At 34.6% G+C, this 17966-nt stretch overlaps 2 protein-coding genes across 38 annotated transcripts in view; one reads left to right on the top strand and one right to left on the bottom strand.

Moving 5' to 3' along the window:
• The window catches only part of Obsc (Obscurin), a 79056-nt gene extending 68879 nt beyond the window's left edge, over window positions 1–10177 (bottom strand). For 5 of the 35 annotated variants that reach the window (XM_076408185.1, XM_076408186.1, XM_076408187.1 and 2 more), the window contains exons 1-8: window positions 9563–9680; window positions 7949–8044; window positions 7211–7256; window positions 4883–5004; window positions 2627–2770; window positions 1156–1281; window positions 932–1102; window positions 704–869 (exon numbers count right to left, since the gene is read on the bottom strand). In XM_076408185.1, coding sequence (XP_076264300.1) covers window positions 704–869; window positions 932–1102; window positions 1156–1281; window positions 2627–2770; window positions 4883–5004; window positions 7211–7240 — 759 coding nt within the window. In that variant the 5' untranslated portion in view covers window positions 7241–7256; window positions 7949–8044; window positions 9563–9680. Of the gene's footprint in view, window positions 1–703; window positions 870–931; window positions 1103–1155; window positions 1282–2626; window positions 2771–4882; window positions 5005–6989; window positions 7159–7210; window positions 7257–7374; window positions 8045–8110; window positions 8224–8505; window positions 8630–9562; window positions 9718–9912 lie in introns of those variants that run through there. The other 30 variants (XM_076408180.1, XM_076408182.1, XM_076408184.1 and 27 more) reach the window with 22 other exon arrangements.
• A 2726-nt stretch (window positions 10178–12903) lies between these two features.
• Window positions 12904–17459, top strand: LOC143198755 (uncharacterized). Of its 3 annotated transcripts, none has more exons than XM_076408229.1 (4): window positions 12904–13235; window positions 14550–14785; window positions 16264–16500; window positions 17223–17459. In XM_076408229.1, the coding sequence occupies exons 1-4, from the start codon at window positions 12919–12921 to the stop codon at window positions 17426–17428; spliced, it is 996 nt and encodes a 331-aa protein (XP_076264344.1). In that variant the 5' UTR covers window positions 12904–12918; the 3' UTR covers window positions 17429–17459. The 3 variants fall into 3 exon arrangements, with proteins under 3 accessions (XP_076264344.1, XP_076264343.1, XP_076264342.1); XM_076408228.1 differs by having other exon boundaries at window positions 12904–13394; window positions 16264–16470; XM_076408227.1 differs by having other exon boundaries at window positions 12904–13394.
• The last annotated feature ends 507 nt before the right edge of the window (window positions 17460–17966 follow it).

Raw genomic sequence — 17966 nt, 5'->3', positions numbered from 1 at the left:
TTGACCAAAAACAACGACGAGTTGATGATATGTGACAATGGATGAAACATGGCTCTATTATTTTACTCAGAAGTCCAATCGACAGTCATCTGAGTGGACTGCACACGATGAACCCGCTCCAAAGCGTGAGAAAACGCAACAGTCAGCAGGCAAGGTTATGGCGTCTGTATTTTGGGATGCGCATGGAATAATTTTCATTGACCACCTTGAAAAATGAAGGACCATCAACAGCGACTATTACATAGCGTTATTGGACTGTCATTGCCTGCTTCACCAAGACAGTGCATCTGTCACAAGTCAGTGAAACCGATGGCACAAATCCATGAATTGGGCTTCGAATTGCTTCCTCATCTACCGTATTCTCCAGATCTGGCCGCCAGCGACTATTTCCTGTTCTCAGATCTCAAGAGAATGCTCGCTGGGAAGAAATTTTCGTCAAATAAAGAGGTGATCGCCGAAACTGACGCCTATTTTGAAACAAAGGACAAATCGTACTACAAAAATGGTATCGAAAAGTTGGAGGGTCGCTATAATAAGTGTGTCACCCTTGATACTAATTGAAAACTATGGTAGGTCGGGGACTTTTCAATTGACCTGTTAATACATATATTTAAAAAATAATTGATTTTTGATTTATTTATTCTTGATTACTATTATCTCTCACTATTCTTTTCCACTATTCTTACTACTTGTAGATATTTACCATAAAATAATCGTAGGCCTCATCTGAAGTATCTAAAAACTCTTGCGCTAAATGCTCGTCTCGACAATAATTGACATGGTTGTCGAAGTCTCGTTCTAGTCGTAGAAATGCTTTTCCCAATAGCGTCGGTTCGTTTGCGTAATATTTCACCCCATCCATAAGGACACTGCAACAAGAGTCACGCGTTACGTTACCTGTCTGGAATGCATTTATTTCTAGACGACTCACGTCCGATGGAATTCGGCGATTTCCTTCAAGTTCCCAAAGAGAACATCGAAATTGTCTTTAATGATCTTTGGAGTTTTGCCAGATTCGGTCGGTATCAGATAATTTTGCACGACATAATCAAGATCTCTGACGAATTCCTGTTCAGTCTCCACCAGTTCCTTAACGACGGCCCTGAGAATTATGTTAGAACAGTTAATGAATCATATTAATTTTTAAAAACTCACTGTCGTCTGAATGCTGCATCTCCTGGTAGGCCGGTTTTGCCGAAGGTAGGGTCGTCTGCGGTTTGTAATATTCGACAGGGAACCCATCCTTGCCTTTTTTCACTTTTAACTTCCTTTACAAGCCATCTGGAATTATTTCAAACTAATATTATAAATCAACGAAATATGTTAAAACGGTATAACAAATAACAGGTCAATTGAAAAGTCGGCCGGCCTACTGTAGTAAAACACATTCTTTTTGGCAAAATTAGTTTTTTTTATTCAAGATAATTCCCTTCAAGGGTGATACACTGATTATAGCGACCCCCCAACTTTTCGATGCCATTTTTGCAGTATTATTTGTCCTTTGCTTCAAAATAGGCCTCAGTTTCGGTAGTCACCCCTTCATTCGACGAAAATTTCTTGCCAGCGAGCATTCTTTTGAAATCTGAGAACAGGAAATAGTCGCTGGGGGCTAGATCTGGAGAATACGATGGATGGATGGATTTTTTCCATCGTAATCACTGACTTGCGACACGGTGCATTGTCTTGGTGAAGCCGCACTTTCTTATCTTCAAATACGGCTGTTTTTCGACGATTTCGTCCTTCAAACGGTCCCATAACGCTATGTAATAGTCGCTGTTGATGGTCCTTCCTTTTTCAAAGTAGCCAAGAAAAATTATTCCATGCGCATCACAAAATACAGACGTCATAACCTTACCAGCCGACTCTTGCGTTTTCCCACGCTTTGGAGCGGGTTCATCGTATGCAGTCCACTCGGATGACTATTGGACTTCGGAGTGAAATGATGGAGTCATGTTTCATCCATTATCACATATCGACGCAAAAACTCGGGTTTATTACGCTTGGTCATCTTCAAACACTGCTCCGAATCATCAACTCGTCGTTGTTTTTAGTCAAAGGTGAACTCGCGCCGCACCCACTTTGCACAGAGATTTTCCATACCCGAATATTCGTGAATGATATGATAGTGTGTCCGCTATTTCATTCAGTTTCAATTTACTGTCAATCAAAATCATTTAGTGAATTTTTTAAATGTTTTCTTCGGTAACAATCTCTTTTGGATGACCACTGCATTCACCGTCTTCGGTGCTTATTTCACCACGCCTAAACTTAGCATACCAATCCTTGATGGTTGATTTTCCTGGGGCAGTGTCCAAAAACTCGGCGTCAAGTCAAGTGTTTGCTTCAACTGTATTTGTTCCATTCAAAAAGCAATATTTTATCAACACGCGAAATTCCTTTTTATCCATTTTTTTCATAATAACAAAAGTTGCTTCACTCAAAATGCTATAATTCACAAACTAATAATCCGACAGCTGTCAAATTAATACACGCATCTTTTGAAGGTTAGAGTTAACTAAAAATCATATGGATTTAATTCTAGTAGCGCCGTCTATGTTTCAGGCCGGGGACTTTTCAACTGGTCTGTTATGTATATCAAAATAATAATTGTAATATAAGAAATTACCTAGCGTTAGCGTTTAATCTAGTAGGGGAATGTCTGGAACTGGCGTAGGTTCTTCGAGGCCTTACGGAAAGTTTGTGTCGAGCAGCAGCATTGTCCAGCAATTCACCAGAGACGGCGTCGAGTTCGGGATTTGGCTTCAGTCGTCTAAAATAAGACCAATCATATTAGAGCTTTCATTTCGGAATGAGAGACAATGAGGTGGGAGTCTGCAGAACCCTTTATTTTAACATTCTAAAAGTTGCCTCAAGAGTCTGATCTGATAAAGTTTCGGGTCCGTATCTTAAGATATCAAAAGTTCGGTAAAATAAAAATCGGGTTTTTGCTAATATCTCGCTTGTTATGGGTTTAATGCTGTTTGTACCTATTGTGAATATCATAGGACATTAAATTCTCTACAACTTTTGTTTTCATTTTTATGCAACCGGTGGTGCAGACATTCTTATCATAGAAAAAGCTATCGAAAAATCACAAAGTCAAAGGACTTCCGTCATAATTGAAGTGGATAGAGATTTGCTTGTCATTTTAATTGGACGTATACTTTTTGAATTTCTTTATGCTACGATGTTTGTACGTTACCCGATAGATGGCGCCACATATACTCACAATATGACGACATGGTCAGCCCGCCATATACACGGCACATTGCGATCAAATGAATAAATTGGACATAAACCGCATTCATTTATTTTTCTTTTCGTTCTACTGCTGTTGTTCTAAACGGTTTCGATACCTTTTAACAATATCGATATTTTTTCAACTAACTCACCCTAGATTTTCGAACCGAACATTTCCGCTACAGCCCTTCTTTTTACTAAAAAGAATTTCGATACTTTACTTCCTAAGTCCTAGGTTTTTAATATCGGTATTTTACAAAGTTCGATACTCACAATTTTTGAAAAAATATCTATATATATCGACCAAAAAAACATTGGCAAAAATTATCGATATATTTGGAATTTTTTTTGCCAATTTAAAGGAATTCTTCACTTAACCACCGTTATAATAACAACTTTTAAAAATGTCAACCTTAACATCATCCACCGTTTTTTATAGAGTTATATTCAAATAAAACCACAACAAAAAACAAAATTTTCATTATTAAGTAAGTTATTGCCTATTTTTTATATGAATTCTGTGAATAATCTGCACAAATAAAGTTTACACGGTAACCAACGATTTTATATCGGTAATATAACAAGCGTACTGGAAATTTGTTACCGTTTTTTCGGAAAAAACTACATCATTTTCAAGAAATGGAAAAATGTATTTATTCAAAGTATTGACTATTTAATTGTGTACACCTTGCCCGTCTTTCAGGCAATTTATGAATGCCATCCCAAAGAAACGGTTTGTCCTTTGAGCAAAACCATTTCTTGAGCCATTTTCTAAATCACTCCAGTATTGTTAACACTGGGCGCGACAATCCTAAGAAAAGCAAAAAAGCCTAATCTTACCAACAAATATACTGACTGGGACAAATTCAGATTAATACTGCAGGAACAAATCAGTTTAAAAGTAAGACTTAAAACTATAGATGATCTTGAGCAACAAACCAAACATATAACTGAACAAATTCGGTCAGCTGCAAAAGATGCTACCCCAATTGCAAGAGAGAAATAAGAATTCGAAGTACTTTACCCCCTCGAAATTAGAGAAATGATAAAAGAAAGGCGAAAAGCTAGAAGAGTATGGCACAGAACCAGAAATGCTGCTGACAAAACCACGTTTAATAGAATTAGTAATCAGACAAATCAAAAGATCAAAGAATATAAACAGAATTGCTTTCAAAAGTATTTAAGTGAATTAAGCCCACAAGCAGACAAAGATTATTCGCTATGGAAAGCAACTCGAAGATTTAAAAGACCAATTATTCGAGTACCGCCTATTAATAATGATCGAACATGTTTTACACACACAAGGTTAGAGCATGCCCACCGTAAATTTCTACCAGCAAACGATGACTTTCAGAGGCTTTTTTCTTTTGATAAATAAGCAAAATTAATTGGTGCCACAAATGCACGTTTTCAGGCACGAAACTTGACATTTTTAAGGAGATATAAATCTATGACGATGTTACTTTCGCAAAATATAACATGTATAGCTTTGAAGCTTGATGTGAGTATAATAAAATAACACATCTATCAAATCATAACAGCGCATACTCAAGCCTAGCGGCATCTGTGAGAAAAATCGGTAATGACTTTCGGGTACGCTTAGTATAATGTATAATTATATCACAATAAAACTCATACTTACTTAGGTGCTGATGCTGGATCATTGATATCTAAAAGTTCAACTTCATCGCCTTCGTTCAAGTCTATCTCGTCAATACCACACGCTCTATAATCTTGCCACGCAACCAATATTTCACCAGGTATCTAAAAGTTCCAACAGCAAGTCAGTTTTTGAAAGAAAAAATTGATTTTGAAATTATTTTATTGTAAAAAATAATTGCGTATATTATTATTGTCAAGCAATTGTTATATTAGAAACTAGCGTCTTTCTATCTTAAATAAATAAGCAAACCTTCAAGACATGCAATATGATGCTAACTAATAATTGGCTCGTTTTAGGCTTGAACTTGTTGATATCTGCAGTAACACTTTCACTCGGTTTTAGCAGCTCATACTATCTGATCCTACCGTATACTCAACAATAATTTATAGCCATAAATATTTCACCTCACTACCGATATGTTCCTAATCACAAAATAATTCATAATTCTAATTTATGCCATATTATTTAATAATATTTAATTAACTATAAGTACCGAGAAAATAGAGATTTAACTTTATAGGGAATTTTGGGGAAATGTCTAGATATCACATTTACTTATTTCAATCGCTATCTTGAAAGCCAGGAAGGTATTTGATTGGTACATTTCATCTCTATAGTGCTTCCCATATGTTTTTTAATTAACCCTAACCTTCAATGTTTATCATTAGTTTCTGGATTATAGCATTTTGAGTGAAGCAATTTTAGTTATTGTGAAGAAAATGGATAAAAGGAATTTCACGTGTTGATAAAATATTGCTTTTTGAAGGGAAAAAATACCGTTTAAGCAAAAACTTAGCTTGATGCCGAGTTTCCGGACACTGTCCTAGGAAAATCAACCATCAAGGATTGGTATGCTAAGTTTAGACGTGGTGAAATGAGCACCGAAGACGGCAAACGCAGCGAACGCCCAAAAGAGATTCTTACCGACGAAAACATAAAAAAAATCCACAAAACGATTTTGAATGATCGTAAATTGAACCTGAATGAAATAGCAGATATACTAAAGATATCAACTGACGTGTATATCACATCATTCACGAATAGTTGGGTATAAGAAAGCTCACTTTTGACCAAAAACAACGACGAGTTGATGATCCGCAGCAGTTTGAAGATGATCAAGCGTAATAAACCCAAGTTTTTGCGTCGATATGTGTCAATGGATCAAAACATGGCTCCATCATTTCACTCCGAAATTCAATCGACAGTCATGCGAGTGAACTGCACTCGATGAACCCATGCTCGTCATGGTTATGGCGTCTGTATTTTGGGATGCGCATGGAATAATTTTCATTGAAGATGAAATCGCCGAAAATCGACCCCGGGAAAAAGAAAGTGCTGCTTCACCAAGATAATGCACCGTGTCACGAGTCAGTGGGTGACGATGGTAAGAATCCATGAATTGGGCTCCGAATTGATTCTTCATCCACCGTATTCTCCAGATCTGACCCCCAGCGACTATTTCCTGTTCTCAGATCTCAAAAGAATGTTCGCTGGGAAGAAATTTTCATCGAATGAAGAGGTTATCGCGGAAACTGAGGCCTATTTTGAAACAAAGTACTACAAAATGGTATCGAAAAGTTGGAGGGTCGCTATAATCAGTGTATCACAAGTGAAGGGAATTATGTTGAATAAGAAAAAACTAATTTTGCCAAAAAATGGGTTTTACTATGGTAGACCGGGGACTTTTCACTTGACTTATTATCTAACAAGAACAAATCATTTAAGAAATTCCATTTTTGCAAGGTTAACATTATCCTCAGACAGCGGACTCTTGAAAAGAACAAACAAGCTTTGCACCAAGAAATTCGTTCATATTTTTTAACTTAACACAATTGTTTACTATAGTGCATTTTATATGCTAAGAAATATTTTGGCGAATCAAATATAAACATATGATATAAAAATAAAGCGCATAACAGATATTTGTTAAAGACAAACATACATCATTACACTCAAACAAATATGTTTTCTTATATTTTTATATAACACATATTAGTAACAGATCAGTTGTAAATAAAGCATGTTATGGAATAGTTAAAGCTAGAACATATATGCAGCTAGTATATAGATGTATAGTATGACATACTGGATGCCTTAAATTAAAAAACATTGGTAATGGTAAGCTCCTGATGACACTAAATCGGTTCTTATCACTTTTTCTGGAAATCTCATAAACACGCTAGTCTGTGGTATCAAACTGGACTATAACAACACCTTATTCATTCCATATAATCTTAAGACAACACAGGGTACAACTAAAATCATAACAATTCAGGAAAACAGAAGATAACTCATTAAATAACTCACATTTTCTGATGATTTATGTTGCGATGCCATTACTCATTATTCGCACCTGAAACAAAGTTAAAATAAATCGGTATTCATTCATTCCCATTGTCGTTTAACACATGCGATATTAAGGTATTTAAACACTAAAAATAATTATCTATAAATATATGAAATTGGTCTACCTTCCTTGCAAACTTGAAAGAGATTTTTGCTACCAATAAGAAAGAAACTTCCAATGCAATTGGTCTATATAAAGAGTGGGTCAATATGTGTTTAAATATCATTCGGTTGGTAATTTGCCAAGGAATAGTGTGAGATGGGTGGACAAAATAATCTCGATTAATTACTATAAAAACCTTTAAAGATTTGAGGCTTTCTATTGAGTATTTACAGTTCGTGCATTTAAATTATCTATATATGTTAATCAGCAGTAAAATATAAAGTATTAGGTATATAAAAATTTATACAAATATAACATATTTTATCACTTTCACTAACAATTTAATAATACAAATGATAAAGCTTTTGTTTGTATGATATAAATTATTTATGTTTCCCAATACCGCGATTGATTGGTATGTTTAATAAAGTAATTTTACTTAAAACATTGACTATTATATTTTAATAACCATCCAAAAATCGTTTTTTTTGTTTTAGTAGAACCAAAATGAGAGGGACGATATTTTAAGTAAAATAGCAAAATATTCGTCTGCAAATGATTTAATATAAGCGAATACATTCGGTACTATACATTACTCCAAATATTTGATTTTGTTTTGTCGGAAACCGCTACGACGACCATTTGAACGTTTGCCAGCTCTTTATAGACACAATCGATTACCGATCCATACACTGAAATAAAAAAAAACGCATTAAAACACGTCTTATTATTTTACACAATTACAATTTGGTACTTACATAAAATTAATTAAAAATATATTTCAATTTATATTAATTGTGTCGGTAATTACTTTCCGGTTTTTGTTACCGTGTTTCACTAGCTACTAACACTAAAGGTATGTATTAAAAATGACCAATACTTTTAATAAAAGACCGGAAAGAGCACTTACTGACATAATTCACTATTTTAATATTTATGTATGAATATTTCTAAATTCGAGGATTATAAATATTATTAATTAATACAGTTTGGAATTAAATATAACTAAATAAAAACGATATAAAAAACAAACTACAATGCTATTGATATTGTATATTTAATTTACTGTTCATGTAATCTATTTCTGTCAATATCTGAAGTTCCTTTCGACCTCTTCGTAGGTTATCTTTACACCATTTAAGTCCTATATTACCTAACAATATATGAAAAGATACTTTACATCCCTCGAATAGCTACATATCTCTGAGCTTTCTATTCAACAACAAACAACCAATTTCAACAACAATCCCAGCTTAATATTAAGGTTGTTTGAATTAGTAATTCAGCAAGCAGCTAGTGAAATTAAAAATAGTAACGGTATTGGCAAGATTGCATTCTATCCACACACAAATAATTAAAGGATTATATGTATTGAAAGTGACTTCACGCAGCTAATTTAGATATAAATAAATGCACTAAACAAACATTGATTTAATTGATGATATCAAATATCAATTTTATATATAAATATATTATAATTATCTTATTTATTTAAAATATATAAAATATTTAAAATATAAGGATTAAGAAAAGGATAGGTAGTTTAGAAGATGTAAGTTTGGAAGAAATATACCACTACAATCATCAAAAAGACAGACAAAGAGACCATTTACAATATAAATAATACATCAACCATTTTATTGGCCTTATTTAACTCCGTTGCACTTCTGTTCAACAAAGTCTCTAACTAACTAATCATACTGATGATATGACAACCAAATCAAAGAAGGCTCTAAACAGTATATTAAAAATCGAACTCAAGAAGTATTATAAATTAATCCAAATAAATTTGGAAAAACAGACAATTTTTTTTTCATGACAGTTGATGAAACAGTTTTCTATTATATTTAATTAGTTATTATTAGTTTTCAGTGTCAATTAAATTCTCGCTAACAGAAATAATATATGTCGCCGCTGTTTATTAATTAAAATAGAATTAAATAATAAAACTCGCTAAAAGATAAAAATAACGTTGACGATAATAATGTCGAATCAAATTTTGACATTTGAATAAAATAAACTGCTATAACCTTTCTATTAAAAAGCAAATATTTGAACGCATGCCTTAACGTAAATCAAGCAGTCGGGGGAATTAAGACGTTTGTTTGTCACCTGTCAAACGTAATGGTTTTGAAAATCCAAATAAAATAACAGAGAAAATATTGAATTAGAAAGAGGAAACTAAACATAAGGGAACAAACCCGACTTACATTTATCTGGAGTCGATATGATAAAACAAAAAGAAAACACCAAACACCACAAACAAACGAACGGCGACCGAAAAAAAGAATCACGCGCACGCATATAAAAAATGAAGCATCTCTCTGTAATATTATGAACTTGAATCCTGGCAAAAATATCTTGGCATTGGGAATTATGAGACAGCAGTGTTTACAAGCTCTCTCCTAGCTGGCTGTGGAATCCACTTTACAGATTTGCACAAACCACTAGATAGTTAAACAAGTTCATTTTGTAGAATAATTAAGAATAATTTACAAGAGCAAACAACTAGTTTATAATTGTACTAAATTAAATGAGCAAAACTATTTTAAAAACATACATAATTTCGTTGATGTCTTGTTTTCATTAAAACGGAAAACATGTTTTATAAAGCACTAATTAGTGTTGACGGCTATTTCCCTCGAACCGTATGGTATAAATCTGCGGCACGGAAATACTATACGCACTTAATCAAACATTCTAACCCAATAAACTTGAGAATTCCGGGACTATTTTTGCCTGAAAATCGCCCTTTCTATGCCCGCGGAAGCCTAAAAATATAATAGAACTTTTCGAGGCATACTGAACGCCGAAACCGCGTGTCTAACTCTTGGGTTATTCTGGTCCGTGTCGGTTATGTTGCGATCGCTGATAATTACCAATTGAAGTTATTTTCGACCTTAATTAAATAGCTGGGACTGGGCATGCAGGAATAGCTGTTGGGCTTCCATTAAAACGATTTAATTTAATGCGGATTTCACAATATAGTTTCTATAGTCTATTCAAAATAGCAGTGAACTGACGTCATCTAAATTGAAGACGTCAAAAGGTGGCAATATTGCCGCATCAACCCTTTTTTTAGCTCATTTAACAGTTTAATTTAAGTTTTCATTTTATTTACTAACAATTAAACTGTTAATAAATAAAATATTATATTACTAAATTAAAAACTGCCGTTATAAAATATAATTTATTTTAACATTACAGTACATCTCATGAATATATCATCAAAGGAATTTCGCGTGTTAATAAAATATTGCTTTTTGAAGGGAAAAAATACACTTGAAGCAAAAAATTGGCTTGATGGCGAGTTTCCGGACACTGTCCCCGGAAAATCATCCATCAAGAAATGGTATGCTAAGTTTAGACGTGGTGAAATGAGCACCCAAGACGTTGGACGCAATGGACGCCGAAAAGAGGTTGTTACCAAAGAAAACATTTAAAAAATCCACAAAATGATTGAAAATGAAATGTGAAATGTTGAATGAATTGTGAATGACCGTAAATTGAAATTCAATGAAATTGCAGACACTCTAAAGATATCAACTGAACGTATACATCATATCATTCACGAATTTTTGGATATGAGAAAGCTCTGTGCAAAGTGGGTGCCGCGCGAACTCACTTTTGACCAACAACAACAACGAGTTAATGATTCGGAGCAGTATTTGAAGATGATCAAGCGTAATAAACCCAATTTTTTGCATCGATATGTGACAGCGGATGAAACACGGCTCTATCATTTCTCTCCGAAGTCCAATCGACAGTAATCCGAGTTGACTGCACACTATGAAACCGCTCCAAAGCGTGGGAAAACGCAACAGTCAGCTAGCAAGATTATGACGTCTGTATTTTGGGATGCGCATGGAATAATTTTCATTTACTACCTTGAAAAAGAAAGAGCCATCAACACCGACTATTATATAGCGTTATTGGATCTTTTGAAGACGGTCCGATTTGAGAAAAAAAAGTACTGCTTCACCATGTCACAATTCAGTGAAAACTATGGCAAAAATCCGTGAATTGGGCTTCGAATTGCTTCCTCATCCACCGTATTCTCCAGATCTGTTCCCCAGCGATTTTGAAGCAAAAGACAAATCGTGCTACAAAAATGGTATCGAAAAGTTGGTGGGAAAAAAATGTGTTTTACTATGATAGGCCGGTACTTTTCAATTGCCCTGTTATAATAATTTAGAGGCTAGGGTTGTGTTTTACTAGGATTACGCTATTTTTCCATACCACCTATGAGTTGGAGGTCTAGGAGCGTTTTTTTATGTAATATTATCCCCTAGAGGCCTAATCTACCAGGTGACAATTATATATCCAAGTAATATGTTTTATTTTCATTGGAGAGCATATTTACATTTTAGGCTTAGTTTTTATTTCCTTCGGTACAGTGTTTCCTTGTAAAGTAATTTTAATATAACTGTATTACTCTTTAGTTTGTTGTGTTACTACCTGTATACATTTTTCTTGATAAAACTATATTTAGTCGCTGCATTCTACCTAATGCATTTGCTATATCTGCAAAACAGTTAGTATTCTTTCTCTTCTTACACATTTTAGCCAAATGCTCATGAATATTCTGAACAATTACACACATGTCTGTGCAGATAAAACTTTCACACTCCACAATAATATCCATAGTTGTATCCACTCTCATCACCCCGACTTGTAAATTTTTAGCATTTAATCACAATCCCTTATTCAGAAAATGTCATTAAAGTGTATAATTAAGCTGTTAATATCCAATGTATCTAATATTTGTTCACAGTTCCATCATTTGTTCAATATGTCTGATCGATTTCATCCAAACCGAAGGGGTTGTTAACCATTCCTGTTTCCAGCATAAAGAACAATATATCTGCAAAGAACTTTTAAAAAATGTTATGACAAATAAAACCTAATCAATTTTATTTCACCGTTTACCTTTTTTCGTCAACTTTTGTTGTTTTAACGCTATATTTATTATGATCTTGCCATTACTGACCATTGGATATATTGGACCTCTTCTGAAACATTCATATCTCATTTAAATACACATATTGAAATAATAGATCTTCCTTGATTTTATTATATGCTTTTAAAAATTGTATTCTTTAAAAGCAATATCTGGAAGTTCCATTCGACCTCTTCGTAGGTTATCTTTACACCATTTAAGTCCTATATTAGCTAACAGCACATGAAAGGATAATTTGCACCCCTCAAAGAGCTGCATATATCTTTCTATGGATACTTTTCAGATTAACAATTTGTTCTGAAATAATTTTATTAAAAAAAACTAGTCACTGTTTTGATACATGTCATATATTAGATCTCTGATAGAGATCATCAAGCTGATCTCGATTCGTCACCCCCATAGTATAAGGATGGTCCCTTTTTGGTGAATTTAAGATAATATATTTCGTTTTTTGAGATATTTCAGTGACTGTCCATACTAGTATTCAGTGCAGCTGCAATATGCTAAAAATATAAACCGCACCAACTTAATTAATAACAGTAAAAATGCTATTTAACCTTTTTAAATAATTTTATTGCCAATTATTTAGATATGGCTGGCTGCTAAATGTCAGGCGTACATGTATGCGTACAAATTCGCGTTTACCTTAGTTCGCAGCTGTTAACCAAGATCAAACCTATCAAAAATGACAAGTTTGATTATTTAAAAGTCTCTGACTCTCTAATGACATTTTTTTACGTAGTTATTACAATAATTTTCATGATATCGTTACCCACGAACATAACAAACGACGAAGAGACCGAATGGAAGGAGGCTAAGCGAGAGCTGGCTCGCAAAACGCGAGAGTACCTGCGGCAAAATCCCCCCAGCCCCGAACTAATCAGATTCATCGAAAGCATACGGAAGAACAACCGGAAGAAAAGGCAAGATCATAATAATATGTACGCGATTAAAGATGGCGAAGTCGTGCCCTTAGATAAAATCGAACAGGAATTAAACAATGCTGATAACAATCTGGGCGAGAACTTTACGGTGGTGCCTCTTCTAATACCGATCCCTTTAGAAAATAACGTCACCCTAAAGTACGTGTGAAGTGTGTACACATTTACATACTCCTTGTATTAGCTCTTCGTTGTTAAGAAAGTAATTTCGGCTTTATTTTATTTATTTTTTTGTTAATCTAAAGAATTATAATAACGCATCTAATACTTAAAGTACAAAGGCGAATCAAAAAAATTTTAAACAAAAACTGATTTATTCATCATCTCCCTCCTAAACAAAGGGTTACAGGGATGTAAGTGGTCGTTATTCTGTCTGGACACATTATAATTGTTATAAAGATTGCTTTTGACTATCGATTGTACTTTCGTCCGCTAGCCTTGACCCGCGCTTTGCCTTTGAAGATCTTCGAAATAGCACTATTTCTACCCAAATTTCCACGGTTATTGTACTTAATAATGTATGACGATAATTATAGCCCTTTACGAAATGGTCTTCCAAATTTTGATGACTCGAGATTCCAATTTGGTGGCCGTTCACCCAGCAAGTTCAACTGCAGGCTTCAATCCAAATTCCAGTAGGCTATGTTAATTTACAGCAACTTTAATCAGCCTCTGGGGGCTTTGCACCACTGTGATGTATGTGCCAGTAATCTACAGACTAGGGGTGTTTCCCAAAGTTTAAATGTTTCTTACCTGAAATAGTTTGTGGCTAAAGGTCTTTATGCACCCACAATCTATCTTTTGTGACCTTACAGGCTTCAGCTGTGATACTCTTGCCCGAACTCCACTTAACTACATCAATAAACATTCCGAGCAACTGCAGAACTATTAGCAATCCAACGTCAACCTGTCGTCTTGTCTTGATAATTAATTTAACTCCGTTTATTTGAATGAATTAAAAAACAACTTAATTTATGAAGGGTTTTAAACAAAAAAAGACGAATATTTTAATTAAAAATTATAACAAATATCCTACATACACCTTCACTCTTTTGAAATTGATACCGTTGCTGAGGTAACTCCCTGAACATTTTATGGTGTTCTTATATGTAATTCGTTAAAATGTTAGTTTTATTGGTACCATACCTACGGCTTAAGAAAATTTGAGTCTCCATTATCTTTTTATCATTCACAAGAAAATATGGAAGAAGCCGAAAAAGAGTACACCGAAATTACTTTCTTGGCAGTTTATTAATTCCATTACTATTTTTGTACTAACTGAAACGTTTATTTCAGGCATAGATATACTACTGAGGATAATTACGAAGTGAAAACCAATCGCTATGGCAAGGTACGCGATGATACGACATCCAAGGAAGAGCAACGAAGTCCGTCCACCGAAGAAACTGTCATTGACAGCCTCATAGAGAAGAAACTAAAGTCGACAACGGACGCGGCACAACTAAATAAAGTTTTGGAGGATGTCGAGAATTTAATTAACTCACAGAAAAAGGGACGATCCCCAAATGAAGGTCAGTCATTAGTATTTAGTATATTCATTTATATGTACTGAACATTTTTTATAAGTTTTTAAAATCTATTTATCACTTTGTTAATTAAACTATATAATTTAAATCACGGTCTATTTCTAGGTAGGTGGAAGGATGCATCGGCTCTATATTAGCATCTAGTGTTATAATTTATTTAACCGACTTCGAAAAAGGAGGAGGTTCTAACAGGTCAATTGAAAAGTCCCCGGCCTACCATAGTAAAACACATTTTTTTGCCAAAATTACTTTTTTTATTCAACATAATTCCCTCCAACTTTTCGATGCCATTTTTGTGGTACGATCAGTCCTTTGCTTCAAAATAGGCCTCAGTTTCGGCGATCACCTCTTCATTCGACGAAAATTTCTTCCCAGCGAGCATTCTTTTAAGATCTGAGAACAGGAAATAGTCGCTGGCGGCCAGATCTAGAGAATACGGCGAATGAAGAAGCAATTCGAAGCCAAATTCATAGATTTGTGACACGGTGCATTGTCTTGGTGAAGCAGCACTTTCTTTTTCTTCAAATGCGGCCGTTTTCGGCGATTTCGTCTTTCAAACGGTTCAATAACGCTATGTAACAGTCGCCGTTGATGGTCCTTCCTTTTTCAAGGTAGTCAATGAAAAGTATTCCATACGCATCCCAAAATACAGACGCCATAACCTTGCCAGCCGATTGTTGCGTTTTCCCTGTCGATTGGACTTCAGAGTGAAATGATGGAGTCATGTTTCACCCATTGTCACATATCGATGCAAAAACTCTGGTTTATTATACTTGATCATCTTCAAACACTACTCCAAATTATTAACTTCTCATTGTTTTTGGTCAAAAGTTAGCTCGCGCGGCACCCACTTTGCACAGAGCTTTCTCATACCCAAATATTCGTTAATGATATTATGTACACGTTCAGTTGATATCTTTAGGGTGTCTACTATTTCATTCAATTTCAATTTACGGTTATTCAAAATCATTTTATGGATTTTCTAAATGATTTCGTCGGTAACAACCTCTTTTGGGCGTCCACTGCGTCCTCGGTGCTCACTTCACCATGTCTAAACTTAGCATACGAATCCTTGATGGTTGATTTTCCTGGGACAGTGTCCGAAAACTCGGCATCAAGCCAAGTTTTTGCTTAAACTGTATTTTTTCCCTTTATCAAGACGTCAAATTCCATTTATCAATTTTTTTCACAATAACAAAAGTTGCTTCCCTCAAAATGCTATAATTCACAAACTAATGATCCAATAGCTGTCAAATTTATACACGCATCTTTTGAGCGCTAGGGCTAACTAAAAAACATATGAATTTAATTCTAGTAGCGCCATCTATGTGTGAGGCCGGGAACTTTTCAATTGACCTGTTAAAGATTACGTCACAAAGCCTAAACAGCTATTAGAATTTTTTTGCAGAGCTGTGTAATTATTATTTTTAATTTGTTTCTAATAACGATGCGATATTTTATAGGTGCTCTGTGTAATGTAGTAGGATACTGGGATAGTCGGGCCTCTGGCATGAACTTCCACATCAAAAAGACGGACTCGGGAGATGAAATTACTGCAGTACGATCGGAACCTGCAGTTGAGGACGGCTTCATGATTGGGGAACATTGGAATGTTACCGCGCAAATACCGTTCGAACAGAAAGCACAAGTTATTATTTCAGCCGTATCGCGTAAAGATAGAAGAATCCTTTTGTTTGTAGGTTAGTTTAGTTATAAGGTAATATTTATAAATAGACCAACAAACTAGTTTTTTAAGGATTTTATAATATATAAAATAGATATTGTGAAAAATCGCTACAATATATTTTCTCCAAAGTATTGTAACCAAATCTGGATCTCCTGGGGAGGGGGTGGAAATCGAGGTAAAGGCTCAAATTTCAAAGGCATGTACAAAGTTTTCACATATTTTTTATCTTAACTTATCAGATATTTGGGTGTAATGTTATCACTGAGCTGATGCGGCCGAAATTCGGAAGTCGTTCAGTGCAGAAACTATTCAGTTTGCTTTTTAGGCACTAACTGTAGCTTATAAGACCTCGTAGAAATATTGTTTATAAAGTACCACTGCTTCTATTGTGTAATGGTTAAAGCGTTTAGCCTCCAAACGGAGGTCGTGGGTTCGATTCCCGGCACGGAGAACAATTTTTGGTGTTCTAGTTTAGTTAGAACATTTGTCAAATCATCTAGGCTAGGCAGCGGACCCCGGGGCCTAAAGCGTTCCTTATTTTCAATCATTGTCTTTTTGTTTCTATTTTTCCTCATCAGGGGTGCACCTTTAGTTGGCCTACCCATTGCTACCCAAGCGAAGCCTGCCAGTGAAGCTTCGCCATCAAGTTGGTTATAAACGTAGCTACAGTCGTAGTAAACCCTTTAAAATTTATTTATATGCCTAATAATTCATTCACATTTCTCATTATTCAAGGAGAATGTCGTATATGCGAAGGCGGAGAGACAATAACGGGAGACTGGATCGTTTCCAGACCATCCTCGGGCTGCAAGGACCAGAAGGCTTCTCACGCCTTTTTCGCCGACATCATGAGGAAAAATAACATCGAGACCTTGAGGGAGGACCACTTGAAGAAGTGCACTAAGGATGAGATAAATTTATCAACTACAGATCGTTTTTGATTATCTAAATAAAACACAAATAATCGACAAATTAAAACTGTTTTATTAAATTATCCATTCATTAAAGCATCATCTCATTTTTTAAGTTTTCTTGTTAATTCCTGATGGTTTATTCAAAGTTTATTTGTACATACGCCATCAAGAAGTTTAATGTATTTCCTGCCGCAATTTGTAAATTCGTTTTAGAATCAGACTATATTTTCCTTCTCATTTTATTCTAGTTAAATAGAGAGACAATGATGTCTGATTAGTTCGAACGGGTAAACGAATGAGCCTGTCAAAGTCGTCGTGTTGTCAGACGTATGCAAAATTCTTGAAAGTAATAGCGATAAGAAGTTATAACACTAACCTATAAACTATATACGGCTGTATAATTAACTGTAGTTTTTAAATGTACTATAATGTTAAAATAAATTATATCTGATAATATTTTTGCTCAATTATTTTATTTAGATTAGAATTTTTTGTATGTGAAAGCGAAGCCAAAGATTTTGATGTCACAAATTTAAACGACATATGTACAAAATAACTTTGAACA

This window comes from Rhynchophorus ferrugineus, unplaced genomic scaffold (assembly GCF_030347505.1).
Source record: "Rhynchophorus ferrugineus isolate W39M unplaced genomic scaffold, kcgeb_rfMv2 rfM6, whole genome shotgun sequence".
Taxonomy (NCBI): Eukaryota; Metazoa; Arthropoda; class Insecta; order Coleoptera; family Curculionidae; genus Rhynchophorus; species Rhynchophorus ferrugineus.
The sequence above is the reverse complement of the archived record's forward strand: the minus strand, read 5'-3'. Positions and strand labels throughout refer to the sequence as shown.